General features: G+C 42.5%; 2 protein-coding genes across 4 annotated transcripts; both read left to right on the top strand.

The window, feature by feature from the left end:
* The first annotated feature begins 344 nt into the window (after positions 1-344).
* odc1 (ornithine decarboxylase 1) lies at positions 345-4,725 on the top strand. Its single transcript, XM_003962281.3, has 11 exons — positions 345-499; positions 1,287-1,426; positions 1,529-1,645; positions 1,770-1,943; positions 2,023-2,195; positions 2,323-2,539; positions 2,620-2,703; positions 2,803-2,959; positions 3,034-3,149; positions 3,231-3,445; positions 3,528-4,725. Exons 3-11 carry the CDS (start codon positions 1,556-1,558, stop codon positions 3,661-3,663), a joined length of 1,362 nt encoding a protein of 453 aa, XP_003962330.2. The 5' UTR covers positions 345-499; positions 1,287-1,426; positions 1,529-1,555; the 3' UTR covers positions 3,664-4,725.
* A 5,674-nt stretch (positions 4,726-10,399) lies between these two features.
* LOC101065500 (matrilin-3-like) lies at positions 10,400-21,464 on the top strand. Of its 3 annotated transcripts, none has more exons than XM_029832874.1 (12): positions 10,401-10,662; positions 15,158-15,733; positions 16,852-16,971; positions 17,465-17,584; positions 17,729-17,848; positions 18,197-18,316; positions 18,419-18,538; positions 18,709-18,828; positions 19,177-19,296; positions 19,399-19,518; positions 20,365-20,466; positions 20,570-21,464. In XM_029832874.1, exons 1-12 carry the CDS (start codon positions 10,449-10,451, stop codon positions 20,626-20,628), a joined length of 1,911 nt encoding a protein of 636 aa, XP_029688734.1. In that variant the 5' UTR covers positions 10,401-10,448; the 3' UTR covers positions 20,629-21,464. The 3 variants fall into 3 exon arrangements, with proteins under 3 accessions (XP_029688735.1, XP_029688734.1, XP_029688733.1); XM_029832873.1 differs by having other exon boundaries at positions 15,158-15,853; XM_029832875.1 differs by lacking the exons at positions 18,709-18,828; positions 19,177-19,296; positions 19,399-19,518 and having other exon boundaries at positions 10,400-10,662; positions 15,158-15,853.
* Positions 21,465-21,554: the final 90 nt, after the last annotated feature.

Raw genomic sequence — 21,554 nt, 5'->3', positions numbered from 1 at the left:
TCTTTGGGCTGCCTACAAACATCTCTCAGGGCTTTTTAATCTCATCAGTCAAGAAATGATAACGTCACCTTACTGAAACTTATTACGCAATCAACACAATTTATTTAAAATTCGGGGGTTGTCATTAACTGTATTGCACTTTTTGGACTTAAGTGCATAAAGTTGTGGCTGATTTCATAATTTTCTACATAGACACGAATTCATCACTGTTACCTTATGCTGTACTAAAATTTTCATAGTATAAAACATGTTTTTGCAAGCAGACATGAGCTCTTGGGGGATTATTCCCTTTTTCCTTCTTTCTTCCTCACCAAGGCGGTATGAAACTGGTTGTAGCGGCCGGTCTGAACCGGCTACGTCGCTCTCTATAAATACTGCAAGTGTTGCGCCAGCCTTCACTTCAGTCCAAGAGTTGGAGGAACCAGCAGTGGCAGAAACACCCGTTTTTGACCCTAGTGTCTAATTGTTATGGATAAACTCTTTGTAAATGCTTTTTCAGGTAAGGAATTTACTTTACTTGTATATTATTATTATCATTATTATTTAAACGCAACACTTTCTACCCCCCCACCTTTTTAACCTTAGATCATTGGCAAATATCGCTAACGACACATTAGCAATACTGTTAGAAATTACGATGAAGACACTTGTTAATCAACTAACATTGATATAATGTAACCGAAGCGTAAATCGTGAATGGTTTTTGGGTTATTGTTAGGTTACCATTACTACGTGGCCGGTGAGACGCAGGGCTAATAATTGTTAGCTAAGTGGTTATATTTTGCCTTTAATAGTCTAAAATTGATAACGGTGGACCTTCTTGCCGTTTTCTTAGAGTGGTAACGTTTCGTCACGACTGTGAGCTGTTTTTGAAGTATTATTTTGACATTGACCATTGAGAAAAAACCTCTTTTAATCATAAATGAGAAACCGCCTCATGGCATGAAAAGCCTCTAACGGAACCGGCGTTCTTGTTTACGTCACCTTCCTCTGATTGGTCCGTTTACGTGCCATCCCCCCGTCCTCTCGAACCACTTGCTGCTATTGGTTCAAGCCTGATTTGGGCGGGACTTAATGTTCAGAGCTTTGAAGATTACTACATTGCTGCGGAAGTGATGCGCCTGTTCGTCTCCATGTCACACTTTAATTCCTATGTGCGTAATTTCCTATAAATGAATTTTTGCGGTTGTGTTTACCTCTACTATAAGCGTCATGATTCATGGTAGAATTTAATATGGCGGGCTACTAAAGTCAATTCAATATACTGTTTGTCTTCCTGTTTACAGAATCCTCGTTTTAGGAAAACAAACACTGGCTACTCAGCAGGCCCTGGCCTCGAGTCATATTTAAAGGGTTTCAACTTTACTGGTGAGCCTCCTTGGGCCTTATACTCCTGAGGAACTAGACTACATCACATTTTTTTCTGGTAAGGATATCATTTTGGTCTCTGCTTCACATTTACCTGCAGTTGAAACGAATAGAATTTAACAGTTTTTAGCAATCAATACATGCTGTCCTCTCTCAATAGGAACCAATTAAAGGAGTTGGTGTGACAATGAACACAGAGATGGAATTCTCTTTCTTGGAGGAGGGCTTTTCTGCCAAAGATATTGTTGAGCAGAAGATCAAGGAGTCGTCCGTGACGGTAAATGTCCCACGCTCTCAGTAGATAAGGCACTAACAAATACCATCTGTTCAAAGTTGACAAGCAGTTACTGAAAATATCTTGAATTTTGCTGACCAAATGTTGCTTTTTTTCTTCATGGCAGGATGACAGGGATGCCTTCTATGTCTGCGACTTGGGAGATGTGTTGAAGAAACACGTGCGATGGATGAGGGCTCTGCCTCGCATCACTCCTTTCTACGCCGTCAAATGCAACGACAGCCTGTCCGTGCTAAAGACCCTGGCGTCACTGGGAACTGGCTTCGACTGTGCGAGCAAAGTATGTGATTGTGTCTGGGACGACACATCTGCAGCAGTTTCTCTGGCCAATCCTGACACTTTGCATTGTCTCCCTGTAGACAGAGATTCAGCTGGTTCAGTCACTAGGAGTGGATCCAAGCAAAATAATCTATGCAAATCCTTGCAAACAAGTTTCCCAAATCAAATATGCATCTGCTCATGGAGTCAAGATGATGACGTTTGATAGTGAAGTGGAACTCATGAAAGTGGCTCGCTGTCACGACAATGCCAAGTAAGACATGTTGCCGTCTGAAATATAAAGGATTTAATGGCATTTCTTTTAAACCCTCCAAATCATCTTTGTATTGATTTTATTTATTTATTTATTTATTTTTTTTAAACTAACCCTGCTCTCACAGGCTGGTTCTGCGCATCGCTACTGACGATTCAAAGGCGGTGTGTCGCCTCAGCGTGAAGTTTGGGGTACCGGTGAAAGCATGCCGAGGTCTTCTGGAGCGGGCTAAAAAACTGGGCCTTGATGTGATTGGTGTCAGCTTTCATGTTGGCAGTGGATGCACCGACCCAAAGGCCTACATCCAGGCAATCGCTGATGCTCGCTGTGTGTTTGATATTGGGGTGAGTCTGGATTTTAGTTTCCTCCTTATTGTAACATGTGTTTTATTTAACCAAATTTCCATTTTTTGTTTGCCTCCTAGAATGAACTTGGGTTCAAGATGGACCTGTTGGACATCGGCGGTGGTTTCCCTGGTTCCGATGATGCTGAACTCCAGTTCGAAGAGGTCTGATTTTTCTATGAAGAACTATTATTAGCATTATTGTGTTTTCGACTTGATGACTGACACTTAACAATCAATTTTAACCCATTTGTTCCCTGCTAGATCACAGCTGTAATCAACCCCACCTTGGAAAAGTATTTCCCTGCTGACTCTGATGTTAAGATCATTGCTGAGCCAGGACGCTTTTATGTGGCTTCGGCTTACACGCTGGTTGTCAACATCATCGCTAAGAAGGTCATTCTGGACGAAGACTCTGATGGTAAAAACATTGAATCAGACAAATGACAAATCACTTGTGGTCACTGCAATAGTTAAATAATTATCCTTCTACAGAGGAGGATGAGAGGACCAATGAAAAGACTGTCATGTACTACGTAAACGATGGTGTGTATGGATCCTTCAACTGTATACTCTACGACCATGCACACTGCATGCCAACGCTCCATAAGGTAAATAAAACTGAAGGATTAAGTTGGCCAGTTGTTTATAGAATCGGCTGATTGTATTAACCTCTCCCCGTTTTCCAATAGAAAAGAAAGCCAGATGAGGTCAGGTATCCTAGTAGCATCTGGGGACCAACGTGCGATGGCCTCGATCGCATCGTTGAGCTGTGTAGTCTGCCTGACCTACAGGTTGGTGACTGGCTGGTCTTTGAGAACATGGGGGCCTACACGGTAGCAGCCTCCTCTACCTTTAATGGCTTCCAAAAACCTGACTTGCACTACATCATGTCCCGCCCTGCCTGGTGAGTTGAAGTGACAATTGGACAATGGTAGTACAGTAAAGTCCTCTGGGTGTTAATGTTTATCCACATGGGCTTTTCCCAGGCAATCTGTGCAGCAGATCTCCTCCCAGGGAATGCTCCCCCCTGCTGAGGAGTCGAGCCTGTTCGAAGCGGTGGGGTGTGGCCGAGAAAGCAGCTTGGATATCCCGATGAAGTCCTGCCAAGCCAATGTGGTTTAGATGAATCATGTCATGTATCCCAATGTCTTTCCATTCTCCATTGCGTTGAAAATACCATTGTATAAAACTTCAAGGCCAGTTGTTTGAAATTCCAAAGCTGATTTCAAGTTTCTGTATGGAAGTTGGGGGAATTCATCTTGAGCATATGAGGCTAAATCATTTTCCACACTTGTGACTCAGATCAATCACTTGTGAGCTGCCCTTCAAAGGAATTGTGGTGCGTTAAATTCGCACAGAATTTGCATAATTTAGAGATTTTCAGATTTTGACATATTCTAACATTAACTGAGTCATTGAATAAGGTAAACGTCCGACTTTGGTCAGTGCGTTGGTCGAAGTTGCCACAAACCCCACTGAAAGGTGACCGAAGCGTCACCTGCAGATTCTCACTCGGAGGTAGTTGGAAGAATGATGTGAACCTCAAATGGCTGCTATGTTTCAATATTTATATTTTCTATGATCTCTTCTTACAAGGAACCAAGTTTATTTTTTGCCTTTTTTGGGGGGGGGGGAACTGCACAGGCTATAAATTCATGGCAAAAAATGTGTGCATAGTTATGAAAATACTGTATCTGTGCTGATGGGGTTCTTTTTCTACTAAGCAGACTTGTAGATCGATACAGAGCAATGATAACTAGTTGTCGGCAGTAGGCGATATCTGTTACTGCATTTCACAGATACTCAACATTATTTCCAAAATATTTTTTAATATACAACATTGTTCATTTCTTTAATGTGAGCTTAAGTAGTCAAAGCCTAAACCTGCATATACTTCTAGAGCTCCAACTGATATGTAGGACTTTTTTATTGAAACTGTAGCTTTCTTAATGAAAATTTTGTAATAAATATACTTTGGGCTGTTTTTTGTTGTATTTACTGTGTGTATGGAATAGCAAAATACCAAACAAGTCAAATAGAGTGCAGCTTATTCGCAGTGTTTTCACTGATGGAATTTCAGTCACAAAAAGGTCAACTCACAATATCACTGAAACTTTAGTACTGCTGCCATAAAGAGGGAAAATGTAACTGAAAGTGCTCCATTAAAATGCTACTGTGCTCAAAAAAGTTTTCTATTTTTATTAAAATGAAATTACACAGCAGGTATTTCTGTTCATATAGTGCATTTTGCTAAATGTTACAGTTTAAATCACTACTTGAAATATATTGTACATGATTCCATCCTGCAGATTTAATAGGAATTATTTGTTATTTAAGAGATCTTCAAAGAGCTTTTCAACCAACTCTTTTATCCCTGGATAGTTTAAGAGTGTTTGGACAATGTCTAGGAGAGAAAGACAAAATAGATATTCGACCAAAGAAAATAATAATAAATCACTTTTTTCCTGTATGTTGCTAATTAAGGCAACATGTTAACAAATAATGTATGAAATGAACTTTAAAATGGCACAAACACAAAATGATGGTACATAAATGGTGATGCACAGCCATATGTTTGTGTGTTCCAAGTTATCTATAAATGATCTCTCAATTGGTTAGTTTATATTTTATATAATATTTATTTATAACTTAAAAAAAAGTCCTGGCCCTAGAACAGAGAAGCAAATAGGGCCTCTGCGCATTTTAATGGCAGTGGAATATGAAAAAGTTTATTTTGAGTTCAACATTTGAGAATTCTAAGAAGAAATATTTAGGTATTGGCTGTAGTGGGTAGCCAGAAACTCTACATCCGTTTGATTACAAGAAACTCCTTTGTACTTTTGCTTCTTTATTGCATTGGAACCAAATTACAAGCTACATTATTTTATGATTTATCAATCCCTGTATCAATTAAACACTGTTATGCCACTAAATCTACAAACACGTCTGAAAACATTGAACGTTTGGGACCTCAAACCCTGGCCAATGATCCCATTAATAGTTGTGTTGTATTGAATGTGAAGAAGAGGATGATTCTGTAAATTCAGTATGTTACTATCGGTGTATATTTTGGATTGCTTAATAATTCTGTACTGTATCCATGGAAATGGTGAGTAAAGATGGAAGGTAAGAGTCAGTTGCTGCACGCAGGTCAAAGAGGAATCAGAGAAAGTGTCTTTTTAGAAATACAAACTATAGACATCTAAGATTTCACCACACTCATGTTCTTTTGCTCATAATGCTGCCTGATGTATTTTGTGATGGCATTCTCATTATTTATCTCTTTCCTGAACACCATAATGTAACACTTGGGTGCAAAATGACAGCCAAGGATACTGTAGCTGGAAATAATAATTGCTGCACTTTCAATGGCTTGCTTGTACTTTCCAAACAGACTAGTGTAAATTGGGATGAAGATGATCCAAATGATTAAAAACAGGGTCATGCTGGTGGTAATTTGCACTGCATTTTTATACAGATCTGGTAACTGTTTGCCTTTGAAAGCAAACAGGAAACAACTGAGGCCGAGGAAAGCGTTGTAACCGAGCATGGCTATAAAAAACTGATTGGAGCCTTTGTTGCACTGCATAAGAAAGTTCTTTCCAAGTAGTGTTTGATTAGGAAACGGGGGGCTTAAATACAGCCAAGGAACACACAAGGCCACTTGAATCCCTGGCAAAATGGTCACAACAGCCAGTGGCTGATTAAGCTTTGTTACCCAGGATCGCATCTTTGGATCAAAGCTGAAGCCCACTAGGATTTGGAGGAGGTTGGCCAAGATGCAGGAGATGCAAAGAGAAAAGGCGATGCAGAAGCCAGGCATGCCAACCATGCAGGAAACTGACGTGGGGACTCCTATAAAACTGAAGCAAGGAAAAAAGTTCCAAGAAGCTCAAGTAACCTCCCACGGCCTTTACAATGGGGGTGTTCCGGTGGATTGTGAACAGAACGGCAAACAAAGTGGTTAAAACGATCCCAAACACATCGAAACAACTTAAAATGATTGCGAATGGATCCAACCAGTGCAGGAATTCCACAGTTCTGGTCAAACACGTATCTCTCTGGGGGGAGGAGTATTTCCCAGCACCGCAGTGGTGACACTCCTTACCTAAAAAATATGCAAATACATGCAAGTGTCACTGCACAACAAGATGATTGATTAATGATAGTAGAAATGATTAAAGTGAAAATCAAAATACAACAGAAGTCTCAATACAACAGAATGATACTGAGGATGTCAATTTAAGAATTGGTGGGATTTAGCAGCTCACTGGCAAAACTGGATATGAAACATTTCCTTTTATAAACTGACAGATTATTTTCGTGTTGCAATTTTGGCATAAAACCATTTTGAAGATGCTATCTTCACCATTTGAATGTAATGTGCAACTTTGTCAATAAATGACACAAATCAACACTTTCAATGCATATAATGGGAAAATTCCAATTGAAAATGCAATGAAAGAATTGCATTTTTTGGTCATTTTACCTAGAACCACTTCCATTTTGCCTTGTTTGCAAATGACGGGAATGCTGGAGCGTGTTTATGGATACGCTCGAGGCAAGTCACAGTCCATCATTTGGCCCAAACCACCAGAAAACTTGAGTACAGAAGTAGTAATAACTTTGATCTTGTTGGAGATCATCTTGTAGTTCCCCTGCATAAACTAGATGCACATTCCAAAGATGCTCATAATTTACTCTTTGTTTTTTACTAATCGAACAAAACCACACAGTGAGTGTGTGTGTGTGTGTGTGTGTGTGTGTGTGTGTGTGTGTGTGTGTGTGTGTGTGTGTGTGTGTGTGTGTAAAGGAAACACCAAACCCCAACCGTTTCCAGCAGAAAACTCTCCGTCCGCACATGGAACACAGTCAGTGCAGCAGCGTTTGCTTTGCTGTTTTAACTCATGTCCCGGTTTGCACGTTTTAGAGCAGTTGAAAGCAGTAACCTTAGACAAGAAACAAAAACATGTGCAACATAATATCGGCTGATGTTAAGGGGGAAACAAATGTACTCTCAACTCTTTAACTTACCATCGCACTGCTCTTGCTAATAACAAGGTAATTTGGGATTTTAATCTCAGAATCTGGCCAGTATTCCCCAATGGTTCTTATATGTGCACCCTGCTTGGCTTCTCCCATGCTCCAATATACAATATCATATCCTAAACTGGGGTCTCCATTGGCATCAAAATATATGTGTGTGTTGTCCACAGTCACGTTGACTTTCTGGATTTCCTTAAGAAGCTGTAGAGAGAAAAACGTCATTCATTTTAAATCAACACGTTTTGTGATCACCTCTCCAAGGACTGGTTTTAAAAAAAGAATTGAATTAAATTGCATGACAAATAATTGATTAAATACTTAGAATCAGGAGAAGAGGTTTGACAATTTTTGTAAAATGTGATCTTAAGCACAGACACAGGGAAGCTCATGTGGGCATTAGTCTTATGATAGTTTTCAAATGTAAGTTTTGAATTTGCTGACTATCCAAAGGAATATAGAGCTAAGGCGCGTAGGGGTCCGTTCTCACAGGAGCCAAGGCAAAACACTGCAACAGCTACAAAGAACAGCAACATTGTTGGCACACAGCAGTGGACGTGCATGTGAGCAGTCACGCCGCACCAGTATGAACTCATGAAGTTCCTCATGAAACCTACCTGGTGAGAGTAAAGGGGAAAACATCATTGTGCTATTGGGGTTGGATTGGCTGTGGATGTATGTGATTCTGTTTCTATTATTTTATTGTTTTATTATATTACAGGGGTGACATGGATGTATGAAGTCTATAGAAATACTGTATGTAAAGCAATGACTGACAATAGGAAAGTTTCTATGTGCAAAGTATAATTCAAATCGGGTTGTTCATGTTGTAGAATGTCATGAAGTGTGTTGAATCATTTACGTTGTATATGTGTTTGAATTTAACAACCAATGTTTAAAGTGTTGACCTGTTGCTTTTCTTAGCTTCAGAAGAGAACCAACGCTAACAATGCTAATTAATTTGGAGGGAAATAAATGTGCTATTGTTGCTAATTAGCAGCCATTGCTGATGTAAAACATTTGTTATCATCTCCTCTTGTAATTCAAATGGAACCTATTAGGTCATATAAATAAGGCTCAGTTTCGTTTTGATGTATTTTTATGCATTGACAAATGCGTGTATATTAACAACAATGTGTTTGTGTGCATGCGGAATAAAAAGTGAGAAAATGTTATATAACATTGAGCAGAATAGAGCTGAGGAGACACCAGAGGGACCTTTGCTTTTGAGTGGACATGAGAGGACGAAGACGCACATGCTCGGTGACCATCAGGACAGAGGAGAGGACGTGGTAGTCAGCAGAAAAGGTCATGGGAGGTCTGCTGCCACCTGCTGGGGAGTTGGTGCAACACTGGTGAAGAGCTACAGCGCATCATCAGCGACGCCCAGCCGCTTCCAGTCTATCTACAGTATGTGGTTTATCTAATCTATATGGTTTATCTTTGTCCAGAGACCAGAAGAAATGTGCACAGTGGCACACACGGTAGTTCTCCCAGGAAGTGACGTCAGCATAAATCATTGTGGGATTTTTGATTGTTGTTTGTTTTCTGTCAGGGTGAACACAATATAGTCTGATTCAATAGAGCAATTCATGGAATAAAGTTAATTTTACTTGTCCTCTTTCTTGTCATAGTATTCAGTTATTAAAATAAGCCTGTTACCCAGCCTGCCTAATATTATCTGGGGTCTGCTATCTTGAGGTTAGGACTGACTGACTGACTGACTGACTGACTGACTGACTGACTGACTGACTGACTGACTGACTGACTGACTGACTGACTGACTGATGTCCAGCACTCGAGGCATCCATTGCTTCTTAGAAAGCAGCACAGCAGAGTGGTGTGTTTCCAGAGCAAGAACAGAACTAACGCTGCAAGAGAATATGCAGAAATAAACATAAACACCAAAGCTCAGACTCCTTATTAGCTAAAAATGATCCCATAGTGTAATGGCCTGAACAAAGCATGCTTCAATAAATGTCACCTTGAAGGTAGTCTTGTTTTGCTTAATCTAATGTCTAAATGTATGTGTAGGTCAATGTGGTAGAAAACGGCATGTTTACTGACTAACCTACTGACTAACTCTGACTGCCTGTGCAGCCAATGGCAAGTATGGTAGACACCTGACATTGTGCAAGGCTTGTGCATTCTTCTTCTTCTTATTCCTACGTTATTGTTTTTATACTGTCATGTAAATATCATTAGGGACTGAAATAAGGAAATGAATGAATAGAAATATGTTCAGGGTCATCTTGCACCTTGTAAGTGATGCAATATTTCCAGCTATCACCACTGGAATGTAGCTAAGCTACAGTGGTGCTGAGCAAGAGCCAAACGGTTCTCGCAGGCTTCCAGCAAGGACGTTTATGAAGACTGAATTCTGTCCACCACCACAAGAGGGCGCCCCATACCAGGGACGCTTCCCCGCCCAGACTTCCCAGTCTCTCACAAGTGCTCATATTTATCAGTCGCAGAAAAAAAGAAAAAAAAGAAAAAAAACACACAATAGGAGATAAAATACTGAAATCTATAGAAATCATTGTTTCAGACCAAATATTTCATTTCATGGAATAAATAACTTGGTATATATGATGATTTGTGAAGCTAAAAACACACAGTTGGTTGGAGGAGTAGTAATGAGTATTAAATTTATTGTGTTCTCACACATATTTGAAGTAAATGAACCTAATGAACCTCTCGTTTGACACAGCACATGCTTGACAAGCACCTGATTTGTGCCCTCCCTTCATTCTGTCCCCGCCCGTCTCTTGATTGGACCGGGACCGGGACCGGGACCACCCCCCAGTTGGAAGAGCAGAGCAGATTTAAATGGGGCGCTGTGGTGGTTGACTGAGCCGGGCGAGATGAGTTCACATGTATGGGTGCTGCTGTGCGTCACCAGCGCGCTGCTGGCATCTGGAACTCTGGGTCATTTGGGATCACACAGCCGGCAGATTCACGCTCTTCACCCTTCAGTCCCACAAGAGCAGCAGCCCAAACCGAGAGCAGAGACCTTCCATGGAGGGGATGTCGCTCAGATGACCCGGGAAAGGCGGAGAAGGTCCACAATTACGCATGGTAAAATGACGTCAATATCTCAGTTTAAAGGATGTTTTGCTCGGCAAAATAAGATTTTTAAATTTTTAATGAAACTATTCAAGAAGAATCATAAACTTAAGCAAAATGGGATTCTGTTGTTTCCCTGCAGTGCGTAATGTTTCAGATGTATGATCTTGAATTTTGCTTTTGTAGGTTTTTAGTAGGTTACAGGTTGTCAATCACAGTGGATTATGAAACAAAAGTGTTTTTAGTGTCTCTTAAAAAGGAGACTGGCGCTTAAAACTCTCAACTCAAGTTTCTATTTCAGAAGTCAAATCCATTATTCAGAAATCTGAATGTGACAGAATTGTCTTGCCCAGAAATATGATGAATAGTTGTGATAAACATGTAAATAAAATGCAGTCTGGTAATTTGGGGAATCAGCCTTTGCTTCTTCTTATGCCACAAAAATATTTAAAATAATTTACTATCTTAAAATCACCTTCATTCAAAAAAACCAGAATTGATTATTTTTGAGTTCTGTATATATTTTGCCAAAACAACAAAGTAGCAATAACAGCCATATTTTTAAGGTCATGTTTGTCAAGCTCATTCTAATCACAGATAAGTTATATCAATCAATCAATCAATCAATCAATCAATCAATCAATCAATTTTTATTTATATAGTCCATCCATCCATCCATTCTCTACCGCTTATCCGGGGTCGGGTCGCGGGGGCAGCAGCCTAAGGAGAGAAGCCCAGACTTCCCTCTCCCCAGCTACCTCCTCCAGCTCATCCGGAGGGATCCCCAGGCGTTCCCAGGCCAGTCGAGAGACATAGTCTCTCCAACGTGTCCTGGGTCTCCCCGGGGGTCTCCTACCGGAGGGACATGCCCTGAACACCTCACCAGGGAGGCGTCCAGGGGGCATCCTGACTAGATGCCCAAGCCACCCCATCTGGCTCCTCTCAACGCGGAGGAGCAGCGACTCTACTCCGAGCTCCTCCCGGATGGCAGAGCTTCTCACCCTATCTCTAAGGGAGAGCCCAGCCACCCTATGGAGGAAGCTCATTTCAGCCGCTTGTACCCGTGATCTTGTTCTTTCGGTCATTACCCAAAGCTCATGACCATAGGTGAGGGTAGGAATGAAGATCGACCGGTAAATCGAGAGCTTCGCCTTTCGGCTCAGCTCTCTCTTCACCACAACGGATCGGTGCAGAGTCCGCATTACTGCGGACGCCGCCTGTCGATCCGCCTGTCGATCTCCCGCTCCATTCTTCCCTCACTCGTGAACAAGACCCCGAGGTACTTGAACTCCTCCACTTGGGGCAGGATCTCCTCCTTTACCCGGAGAAGGCACTCCACCTTTTTCCGGTCGAGAACCATGGCCTCGGATTTGGAGGTGCTGATTCTCATCCCAGCCGCTTCACATGCGGCGGCGAACCGATCCAGTGATAGTTGGAGGTCACGGGCCGATGAAGTCAACAGGACCACATCATCCGCAAAAAGCAGAGACGCGATCCTGAGGTCACCAAACCGGATCCCCTCAACACCATGACTGCACCTAGAAATTCTGTCCATAAAAATTATGAACAGAATCGGTGACAAAGGGCAGCCCTGGCGGAGACCAACCCTCACCGGAAACGAGTTCGACTTACTGCCAGCAATTCGGACCAAACTCTGGCACCGATCGTACAGGGAGCGGACAGCCCGTATCAGCGGGCCCGACACCCCATACTCTCGGAGGACCCCCCACAGGACCCCCCGAGGGACACGGTCGAATGCCTTCTACAAGTCCACAAAACACATGTGGACTGGTTGGGCAAACTCCCATGCACCCTCGAAGACCCTGCTGAGGGTGTAGAGCTGGTCCACTGTTCCACGCCCAGGACGAAAACCACATTGCTCCTCCTGAATCCGAGGTTCGACTATCCGGCGGACCCTCCTCTCCAGTACCCCTGAATAGACCTTACCAGGGAGGCTGAGGAGTGTGATCCCCCTATAGTTGGAACACACCCTCCGGTCCCCCTTCTTAAAAAGAGGGACTACCACCCCGGTCTGCCAATCCAGCGGCACTGCCCCCGATGTCCACGCGATGTTGCAGAGTCGAGTCAACCACGACAGCCCTACAACATCCAGAGCCTTAAGGGACTCTGGGCGGATCTCATCCACCCCCGGGGCCTTGCCACCGAGGAGTTTTTTGACTACCTCGGCAACTTCAGCCCCGGAGATACGAGAGCCCATCTCCAGGTCCCCAGGCCCTACTTCCTCACTGGAAGGCGTGTTGGTGGGATTGAGGAGGTCCTCGAAGTATTCCTTCCACCGATCCACAACATCCCGAGTTGAGGTCAGCAGCACACCATCACCACTATACACAGTGTTGACAGTGCACTGCTTCCCCCTCCTCAGACGCCGGATGGTGGTCCAGAACCTTTTCGAGGCCGTCCGAAAGTCGTTCTCCATGGCCTCACCGAACTCTTCCCATGCCCGAGTCTTTGCCTCGGCAACCGCCGTAGCTGCACTCCGCTTGGCCTGCCTGTACCTATCTGCTGCCTCAGGAGTCCCACAGGCCAGTAAGGCCCGATACGACTCCTTCTTCAGCTTGACGGCATCCCTCACCGCTGGTGTCCACCAGCGGGTTCGGGCATTGCCGCCACGACAGGCACCAACCACCTTGCGGCCACAGCACCGGTCAGCTGCCTCAACAATGGAGGCACGGAACACGGTCCACTCGGACTCAATGTCCCCCGCCTCCCCCGGGACATGGTCAAAGCTCTCCCGGAGGCGTGAGTTGAAGCTCCTTCTGACAGGGGACTCTGCCAGGCGTTCCCAGCAGACCCTCACAACACGTTTGGGCCTGCCAGGTCTGTCCGGCATCCTTCCCCACCATCGGAGCCAACTCACCACCAGGTGGTGACAGCTCCGCCCCTCTCTTCACCCGAGTGTCCAGAACATGCGGCCGCAAATCCGATGACACAACCACAAAGTCGATCATCGATCTGCGGCCTAAGGCGTCCTGGTGCCAAGTGCACATGTGGACGCCTTTATGTCTGAACAAGGTGTTCGTTATGGACAATCTGAGATGAGCACAGAAGTCCAATAACAAAACACCACTCGGGTTCAGATCAGGGGGGCCGTTCTTCCCAATCACACCTCTCCAGGTCACACTGTCATTGCCAACGTGAGCATTGAAGTCACCCAGGAGGACGAGGGAGCCCCCAGAAGGGGCACTCTCCAGCACTCCCTCTAAGGACTCCAAAAAGGGTGGATACGCTGAACTGCTGTTTGGACCATAGGCACAAACAACAGTCAGGATCCGTCCCCCCACCCGAAGGCGAAGGGAGGCTACCCTCTCATCCACCGGGGTAAACTCCAATACACAGGCACTGAGCTGGGGAGCAACCAGAATTGCCACCCCTGCTCGTCGCCTCTCACCATCGGCAACTCCAGAGTGGTAGAGAGTCCAACCCCTCTCAAGAAGACTGGTTCCAGAGCCCTTGCCGTGCGTCGAGGTGAGGCCAACTATATCTAGTCGGAACTTCTCAACCTCGCGCACCAACTCAGTCTCCTTTCCCACCAGAGAGGTGACATTCCATGTCCCTAGAGCCAGTTTGTGCAGCCGGGAATCAGACCGCCAAGGTCCCTGCCTCCGGCTGCTACCCAAAACACAATGCACCCGACTCCCTTGGCCCCTCCTGCAGGTGGTGAGCCCACGGGAAGGGGGTCCCATGTTGCCTCTTCGGGCTGCGCCCGGCCGGACTCCATGGGCAGAGGTCCGGCCACCAGGCGCTCGCCAACGTGCCCCACCCCCAGGCCTGGCTCCAGGAGGGGGCCCCGGTGACCCGCATCCGGGCAAGGGAAACTTGGTACCAATGTTGTTATTCATCATCAGGGGGTCTGGGCTACTGATCCCTCACCTAGGACCTGTTTGCCATGGGTGGCCCTACCAGGGGCATATAGCCCCAGACAACGGAGCTCCTGGGATCATTGGGACACGCAAACCCCTCCACCACGATAAGGTGGCAGCCCAGGGAGGGGTATATATATATATAGTATATATATATATATATATATTTATATAGTGCCTTTTACAATCAAAATTGTTTCTAGGCCCTTTCCAGAATCCCAGGGCCTGACCCCCAACAAGCAACAGTGGCAAGGAAAAACTCCCCTTTAACAGGAAGAAACCTTGAGCAGGACCAGGCTCATGTAGGGGGACCCTCCTGCTGATGGCCAGCTGGGTAAAGAGAGAGGAGAGGAGAGGAGAGGAGAGGAGAGGAGAGGAGAGGAGAGGAGAGGCATAGATCATACAATACGTACAATACACACAAAAATACATAATAATAAGTAAAGTAAGGTGCAAGTTGCGTGGGTCAGCGGGGGTGGAGGTCAGTATGCAGCACTGAAGGCGGCGATACCTGCGATACCAAATAATATCTCATCTTCAGGCAGTTTCTGCCTCCTTTCACAGTCATTACTGCCTCATTACAAATAAACAACAAAAGTATCTGTATCTTCATATCATTTTCACAGCAACAAGGTCCAACTGCAGAAATCGCCCCATAGACTTGGTCTTCATCATAGACAGTTCCAGGAGTGTGCGCCCCACTGAGTTTGAAAAGGCCAAAGAGTTCTTCCAGGACATGGTGGACGGCTTGGAGATCGGCTTCGATACCACACGAGTGGGCCTTGTAAACTACGCCAGCACAGTGCAGATCGAGTTTCCTCTCAAGATGTATTTTGACAAGACTGGACTGAAGAAGGCTTTGGCACGTGTGGAACCGCTCGCTTCTGGCACCATGACAGGCATGGCTATTAAAACTGCCATGGAGAAAGCTTTCATTGCGGAGGCAGGGGCTCGGGTCAACTCCCCCAAAATTGCCAAAGTGGCCATCGTAGTGACAGATGGGAGGCCCCAGGATAAAGTAGAGGAAGTATCAGCTGCGGCACGGCAATCTGGGATTGAGATCTACGCAGTGGGAGTAGACAGAGCTGATATGACATCCCTCCGCCTTATGGCCAGCCAGCCACACGATGAACATGTCTTCTACGTGGAGACCTATGGTGTCATAGAGAAGCTCACCTCCAAGTTCAAAGAAACCTTGTGTGGTAAGGATGACGATAATGGGAGTGCCGCTTTTCCTTTACATGGCAAATTTGGTGAAATTGGACTAGAACCAGGAGACAGAAATGGACTAAACAATGAAAAGAATGATAAAGGAATCAATGGTACGTCAGAAATTTCCCTTAATTTTTCACCCCCTCGGCAGCAGCACAGAGGGAATCCTCCATTCTGAAGTTACTTCTTTTCTCCTGTCATTTGACACAGTAAATAACTGGACGCATAAATTTTTAAATCTCATTGGAAAGCTGCTGTAATATTAAATTGAAACAGTTTAAAATGGATGAAACCCAACATGATGCTGCCCTACACCTTCCACTGGAAATCGCCTGCTTTGCACTCTGCTCTCCACCGCATGTCTTTGACCAAGCAAGTCCATGACATGTAACACCTTCACAGGTAACACCATCACAGCACGTACATAACTGGTACAACAAAATATTGCAAAATTATATGTATATATATTTTTTTTCCCCCAACTTTTTACTTTACTTTGTGTCTTAAAACACAAAGTGCTGTAGTTTTAAAAGAAACCCTGTTGTATTAGAATGATTCGTTCTATTTAATTAAAAGCTGTTGATGGCTTTTGGTTTCATGATTTCCGTTAGGTTATCATGCTCTGAGTCTAAGGTTGTTGTTTTTTTTTAAAAAACATCCTTCTAAATTTCTTTTCCATCTTTTGACAGTTAAAATATATTTAAAATTATAAAATGTTGTCAAGTTTAGGTACATGGCTCTCTGATAAGATTTAAAAAAATGCTTATTGGCCCAAGCTCTTTGTCGTTTTAAGATTCACACTGACACAATATTTTCATGGCTAACCAGCCAGTTCCAGCAGCTTGACAGCTGTGGTGGTAAAACACCACAGTAAATGCAGCCTCGGGCATCCGTTAGTGATGGTGCGTTTACTTTCCTAACACAAATGAGCTTCTGGCACTGCAAAGCTGCAGACAATCGCAAAATCATACTCAATATCAAGCAAATTAATCTGCTCGATCTGCACATTTTATTGCTTTACTTACACCTTACTAACCTCGTAGTGTCACAAAAGCATAGATTCATGATTTACCTTAAGCCAATCAGGTATTTCAAGTGTCTTCTTTAGGGGTGGATGCTTGTGCTGAAGGACACAATTGTCAGCACATTTGTTTCAACAACGGCGTCTCGTACGGCTGCAAGTGTCACACAGGCTTTGTGCTAAATCCAGATGAGAGAACGTGTTCACGTAAGAATCATTACATGTTCTTTTTAGTTTGATTTTTTTCCTGTCTATTTTGTCACTTAATCTCTTATGTTGGTTTAAACTTGCTAAAAAATGGAACTCTTTGACTATTTGTTTAATTAAAATTACTCCAAGTAAAATTATGAATTCATAAACCTTTAAGTCTAACTTGAGGGATTTGTTTTATGTTTTGATGACCCTGCATACCATTTCTCATTACTCCTGTTTTGGGTTGCCAGAAATAGATAGCTCAGATTAAGTGAGTAGGACACAATGGCCTGGACTAATGAGACATTTCTCAAGACGGTCTTACATCGTGTTTCAGTTTCTGCAATTCTGTGTAGACGTTAAATTTCTATGCTAAGATGGTTTAGTAATGGACTGTTTTCCACGCTAAAAGACTCAGTCTAAGTGGTAGCTTGGTTCATTTGTTGTGGTTGCTATAAACTGTAAATTTGTTTTTAATGCTCCAGTCAGCTGTGATTGTCTCTCTCAGGCTCAGCTGATTGTGCACACGGTTACGGCTGCCAGCATATTTGTGTCCAAAAGGAGGATCTTCAAGTTTGCATGTGCCGCGACGGATACGTGTTAAATGCTGACCAGAAAACATGTTCACGTAAGTACTTCAACTAGACAAACACATGTATGGATGGGTGTGATGGTGGATTTCTGGAGACCTGGGGGCGGAAATGAAGTGATTAACATTTTATCATTTAATTTTCATATTGTTATTTTTATCGTCGCCATGTCTTGCTTTCAGGTGTTGATCCATGTGCCCTCGGACATGACTGCCAGCATATTTGTATCAATAGTGATGACTCCTACATCTGCAAATGTCCGGTGGGATACATTTTAAATCCAGACAACAAATCTTGCTCACGTACGTTATTGTTTTGGGTGAAAACAATTATTTTGGATCTCCATAATTCAGTGAATGATTGTACAAGTGATCTCTCTGTATGTGCACAGAAACATTACTGCATTAATAACATATTTAGTAAGTGCAGACAAGCTCTAAAAGCAGCTTTATATGGGTAAGACCTCAATTACAATCTGGCACGGCGAACAGTTTGCACATAGAAACAAGCCCCCTGGGAGCAAATTCAACCGCTGAATTTGCAATTGTGTTTTTCAGAAGATCTGTGACAGAACAATTATGTGCCTGTGCTGTGTGAGATGCGCATTATTTGTTAAGACTGAAGAATTCAGCTTTTGGTCTTGCGTTTAGGCTTGGATGCGTGTGCCCAGGGACACGAATGCCAACACGAGTGTGTCAGCAGCGGCAACTCTTATATCTGCAAGTGCCAACCTGGATACACACTGAACACAGACCAGAAAACGTGCACACGTAAGAAGGTTTAAAGAGAACAGGCATACGGCACCAGTTGCTCCAATGACTCGCACAACAAAACATTGTCATCTTTTTTGATTAAATATTTTGCCTTTCTAGTTTTAGATTCATGTGCCCAAGGCCACAACTGCCAGCATAGTTGTATCAACAGTGGTGCCTCCTACATCTGCAAGTGTCCAGTGGGATATGTGTTGAATGAAGACAAGAAAACATGCACACGTAAGAACAGATGTGTTTTTTTCGCATACTTACTGGACTGTGTTGTGTTTTTTGAGAGTAAATCAAGGTCTTCCACCTGCACCTTGTATTTAAGGAAACAGGAAGTGATTAACATTTTATCATTTAATTATCATATTGTTATTTTTATTGTCGCTATGTCTTGCTTTCAGGTGTTGATCCATGTGCCCTCGGACATGACTGCCAGCATATTTGTATCAATAGTGATGACTCCTACATCTGCAAATGTCCGGTGGGATACATTTTAAATCCAGACAACAAATCTTGCTCACGTACGTTATTGTTTTGGGTGAAAACAATTATTTTGGATCTCCATAATTCAGTGAACGATTGTACAAGTGATCTCTCTGTATGTGCACAGAAACATTACTGCATTAATAACATATTTAGTAAGTGCAGACAAGCTCTAAAAGCAGCTTTATATGGGTAAGACCTCAATTACAATCTGGCACGGCGAACAGTTTGCACATAGAAACAAGCCCCGTGGGAGCAAATTCAACCGCTGAATTTGCAATTGTGTTTTTCAGAAGATCTGTGACAGAACAATTATGTGCCTGTGCTGTGTGAGATGCGCATTATTTGTTAAGACTGAAGAATTCAGCTTTTGGTCTTGCGTTTAGGCTTGGATGCGTGTGCCCAGGGACACGAATGCCAACACGAGTGTGTCAGCAGCGGCAACTCTTATATCTGCAAGTGCCAACCTGGATACACACTGAACACAGACCAGAAAACGTGCACACGTAAGAAGGTTTAAAGAGAACAGGCATACGGCACCAGTTGCTCCAATGACTCGCACAACAAAACATTGTCATCTTTTTTGATTAAATATTTTGCCTTTCTAGTTTTAGATTCATGTGCCCAAGGCCACAACTGCCAGCATAGTTGTATCAACAGTGGTGCCTCCTACATCTGCAAGTGTCCAGTGGGATATGTGTTGAATGAAGACAAGAAAACATGCACACGTAAGAACAGATGTGTTTTTTTCGCATACTTACTGGACTGTGTTGTCTTTTTTGAGAGTAAATCAAGGTCTTCCACCTGCACCTTGTATTTAAGGAAACAGGAAGGCCTTTATTAAAATATGTATATGTTATGTATCTGTCCTTAGAGACAACATTTTCAAATTGAATTACAGCATAATATCTTCTAACACGGAGAAGGTGAACATCTTGGGTAGCATTGTAGACCTTGATGGAAATACGCTAGTTTATTAAAAGCACCACCACTGAATTAATAAAGGGTGACATACACTCCTGGCCGGTCGTAGACGTATAAATGTCTGATTTGTTCTTTTCATTTCTTCACATCCCAAAATTAAATTGTCTTTCAAGTCAGTTCAATTTTCAATTAATATTCAGAGAGATCTGTGGATGTATCTGAATGTTGCCATGCACATATGTCATATATGTATATTGTCACTTTTAACAGTTATCTGTCTTTTTGCCTTCTTTAGTTGTGGCGCGAACTTCAGATGACTGTGTCCAACAAGCAAAACAGAGCCATTTATCTAAGATAACACCAATTCATATAAATTTAGCTGCAGTGTTCCCTTCATAAAAAAGAAAATACAAAAAAAAGCAAAGAAAAAATGCTAAGTAGTTTGATCAAAATCAAGATTTTAAAAATGCAATAATTATTTCTAATCCTGCTTAATCAATAATCAAACATTAAAAAAACTTTCCTCTTAAAATAATAAATCTTCATTTAAAAAATATATCTACAATTAATTTGAATTACAATATTTTATATGGTATGAAAAATGATCCCCATTCTAACTGATTTTCTCTCTCTTTTTGTAACTCTTTCAGAGGAATTGAGAAGTAAAATAACTCAAGATGCCTGCAAGTGTGAGGTTCAGATTATGTTCCAGGAAAAGGTCCAGTCAGCTATCCAAGAGCTGAACAGAAAACATATCCTTTATCACTTAAACTTTACAATGCCCATACTATTTTATTATCCCATTAAACAATTTTCTGTTCAGTTTATTTTATAGTTCCTTGACCATCCATTCACTTGATGAACTCTCAGAAAAAGTCAAGTTGATTGAGGAGAATTGGCAGAAAGACAGTTGAAATGGATACGTTTCTTTTTTGTACCCAGCGGTTTATTCACATTTATTACATTTATTTATATATCACATTGGAATTTTAAATACTAAATGTTTATCATAGATGGTAGATGATTGTGTAATACAATGTGTCTTGTACTGTTTACATTCCTGTTTTATGATATAAACCTGCATTTTACCTAAATGTTATGACTGTTTCTTACATTTGTGCGTATATATAAGCACTATATGATACAGATGGAAGCTGCAAACCATCTTAAAAGTGTCTAGCTATAAAAGACCTGTAAAACAATATTAATAATATTAACCGGCTTTTCTGCTGTTCCAGCCTTACATGTTTACTGGTCTTGTATTATTAATCACACCACAACAACTAATCTCTAAAGAAACAAGGGAATTGTTTTTGCCCCTCTGATTAGGGCACTTACACCAGCACGTTAACACACACACGCTAACATGCACACCCAAACACACTTTAAAGGAACTTAAAGGAGTTGGCCTTTGGCAGTATTACATCACACTGAATTAAGCACCTTTGCAAATGCTTTTTTCCTTCCTTTTTTGCTTAACCCATTACCCACCTTAGCTAACTGTTGCTTTGTTCATAACAAAATGGTCAGTTGTTTTAATGTCAGAAGTCTTGGTTAATTTGCATTGTATTAATTGAAATCCAAGTCTTAATTAAAACACATTGTCATGCAACACAGAGCTACAAAACCCAGATCCCTGGATCTACACCTAGATGATTCTCATCATAAAAAATACTAAATATTTAGCAGTCTTGTTGTATGCTTTCAGTTGTAATCTTGCACATTAAAGCAAACAATGAACAATCATCTACATGTTGCATTTTCTGTTTGTTTATCGCTGGTCGGATGTTGATGAGGAGCTTTTCACTACAGCAAGTATGTTTGTTCTTCTCAAGATGTA

Source organism: Takifugu rubripes, chromosome 2, assembly GCF_901000725.2.
Source record: "Takifugu rubripes chromosome 2, fTakRub1.2, whole genome shotgun sequence".
Lineage (NCBI taxonomy): Eukaryota > Metazoa > Chordata > Actinopteri > Tetraodontiformes > Tetraodontidae > Takifugu > Takifugu rubripes.
The sequence above is the reverse complement of the archived record's forward strand: the minus strand, read 5'-3'. Positions and strand labels throughout refer to the sequence as shown.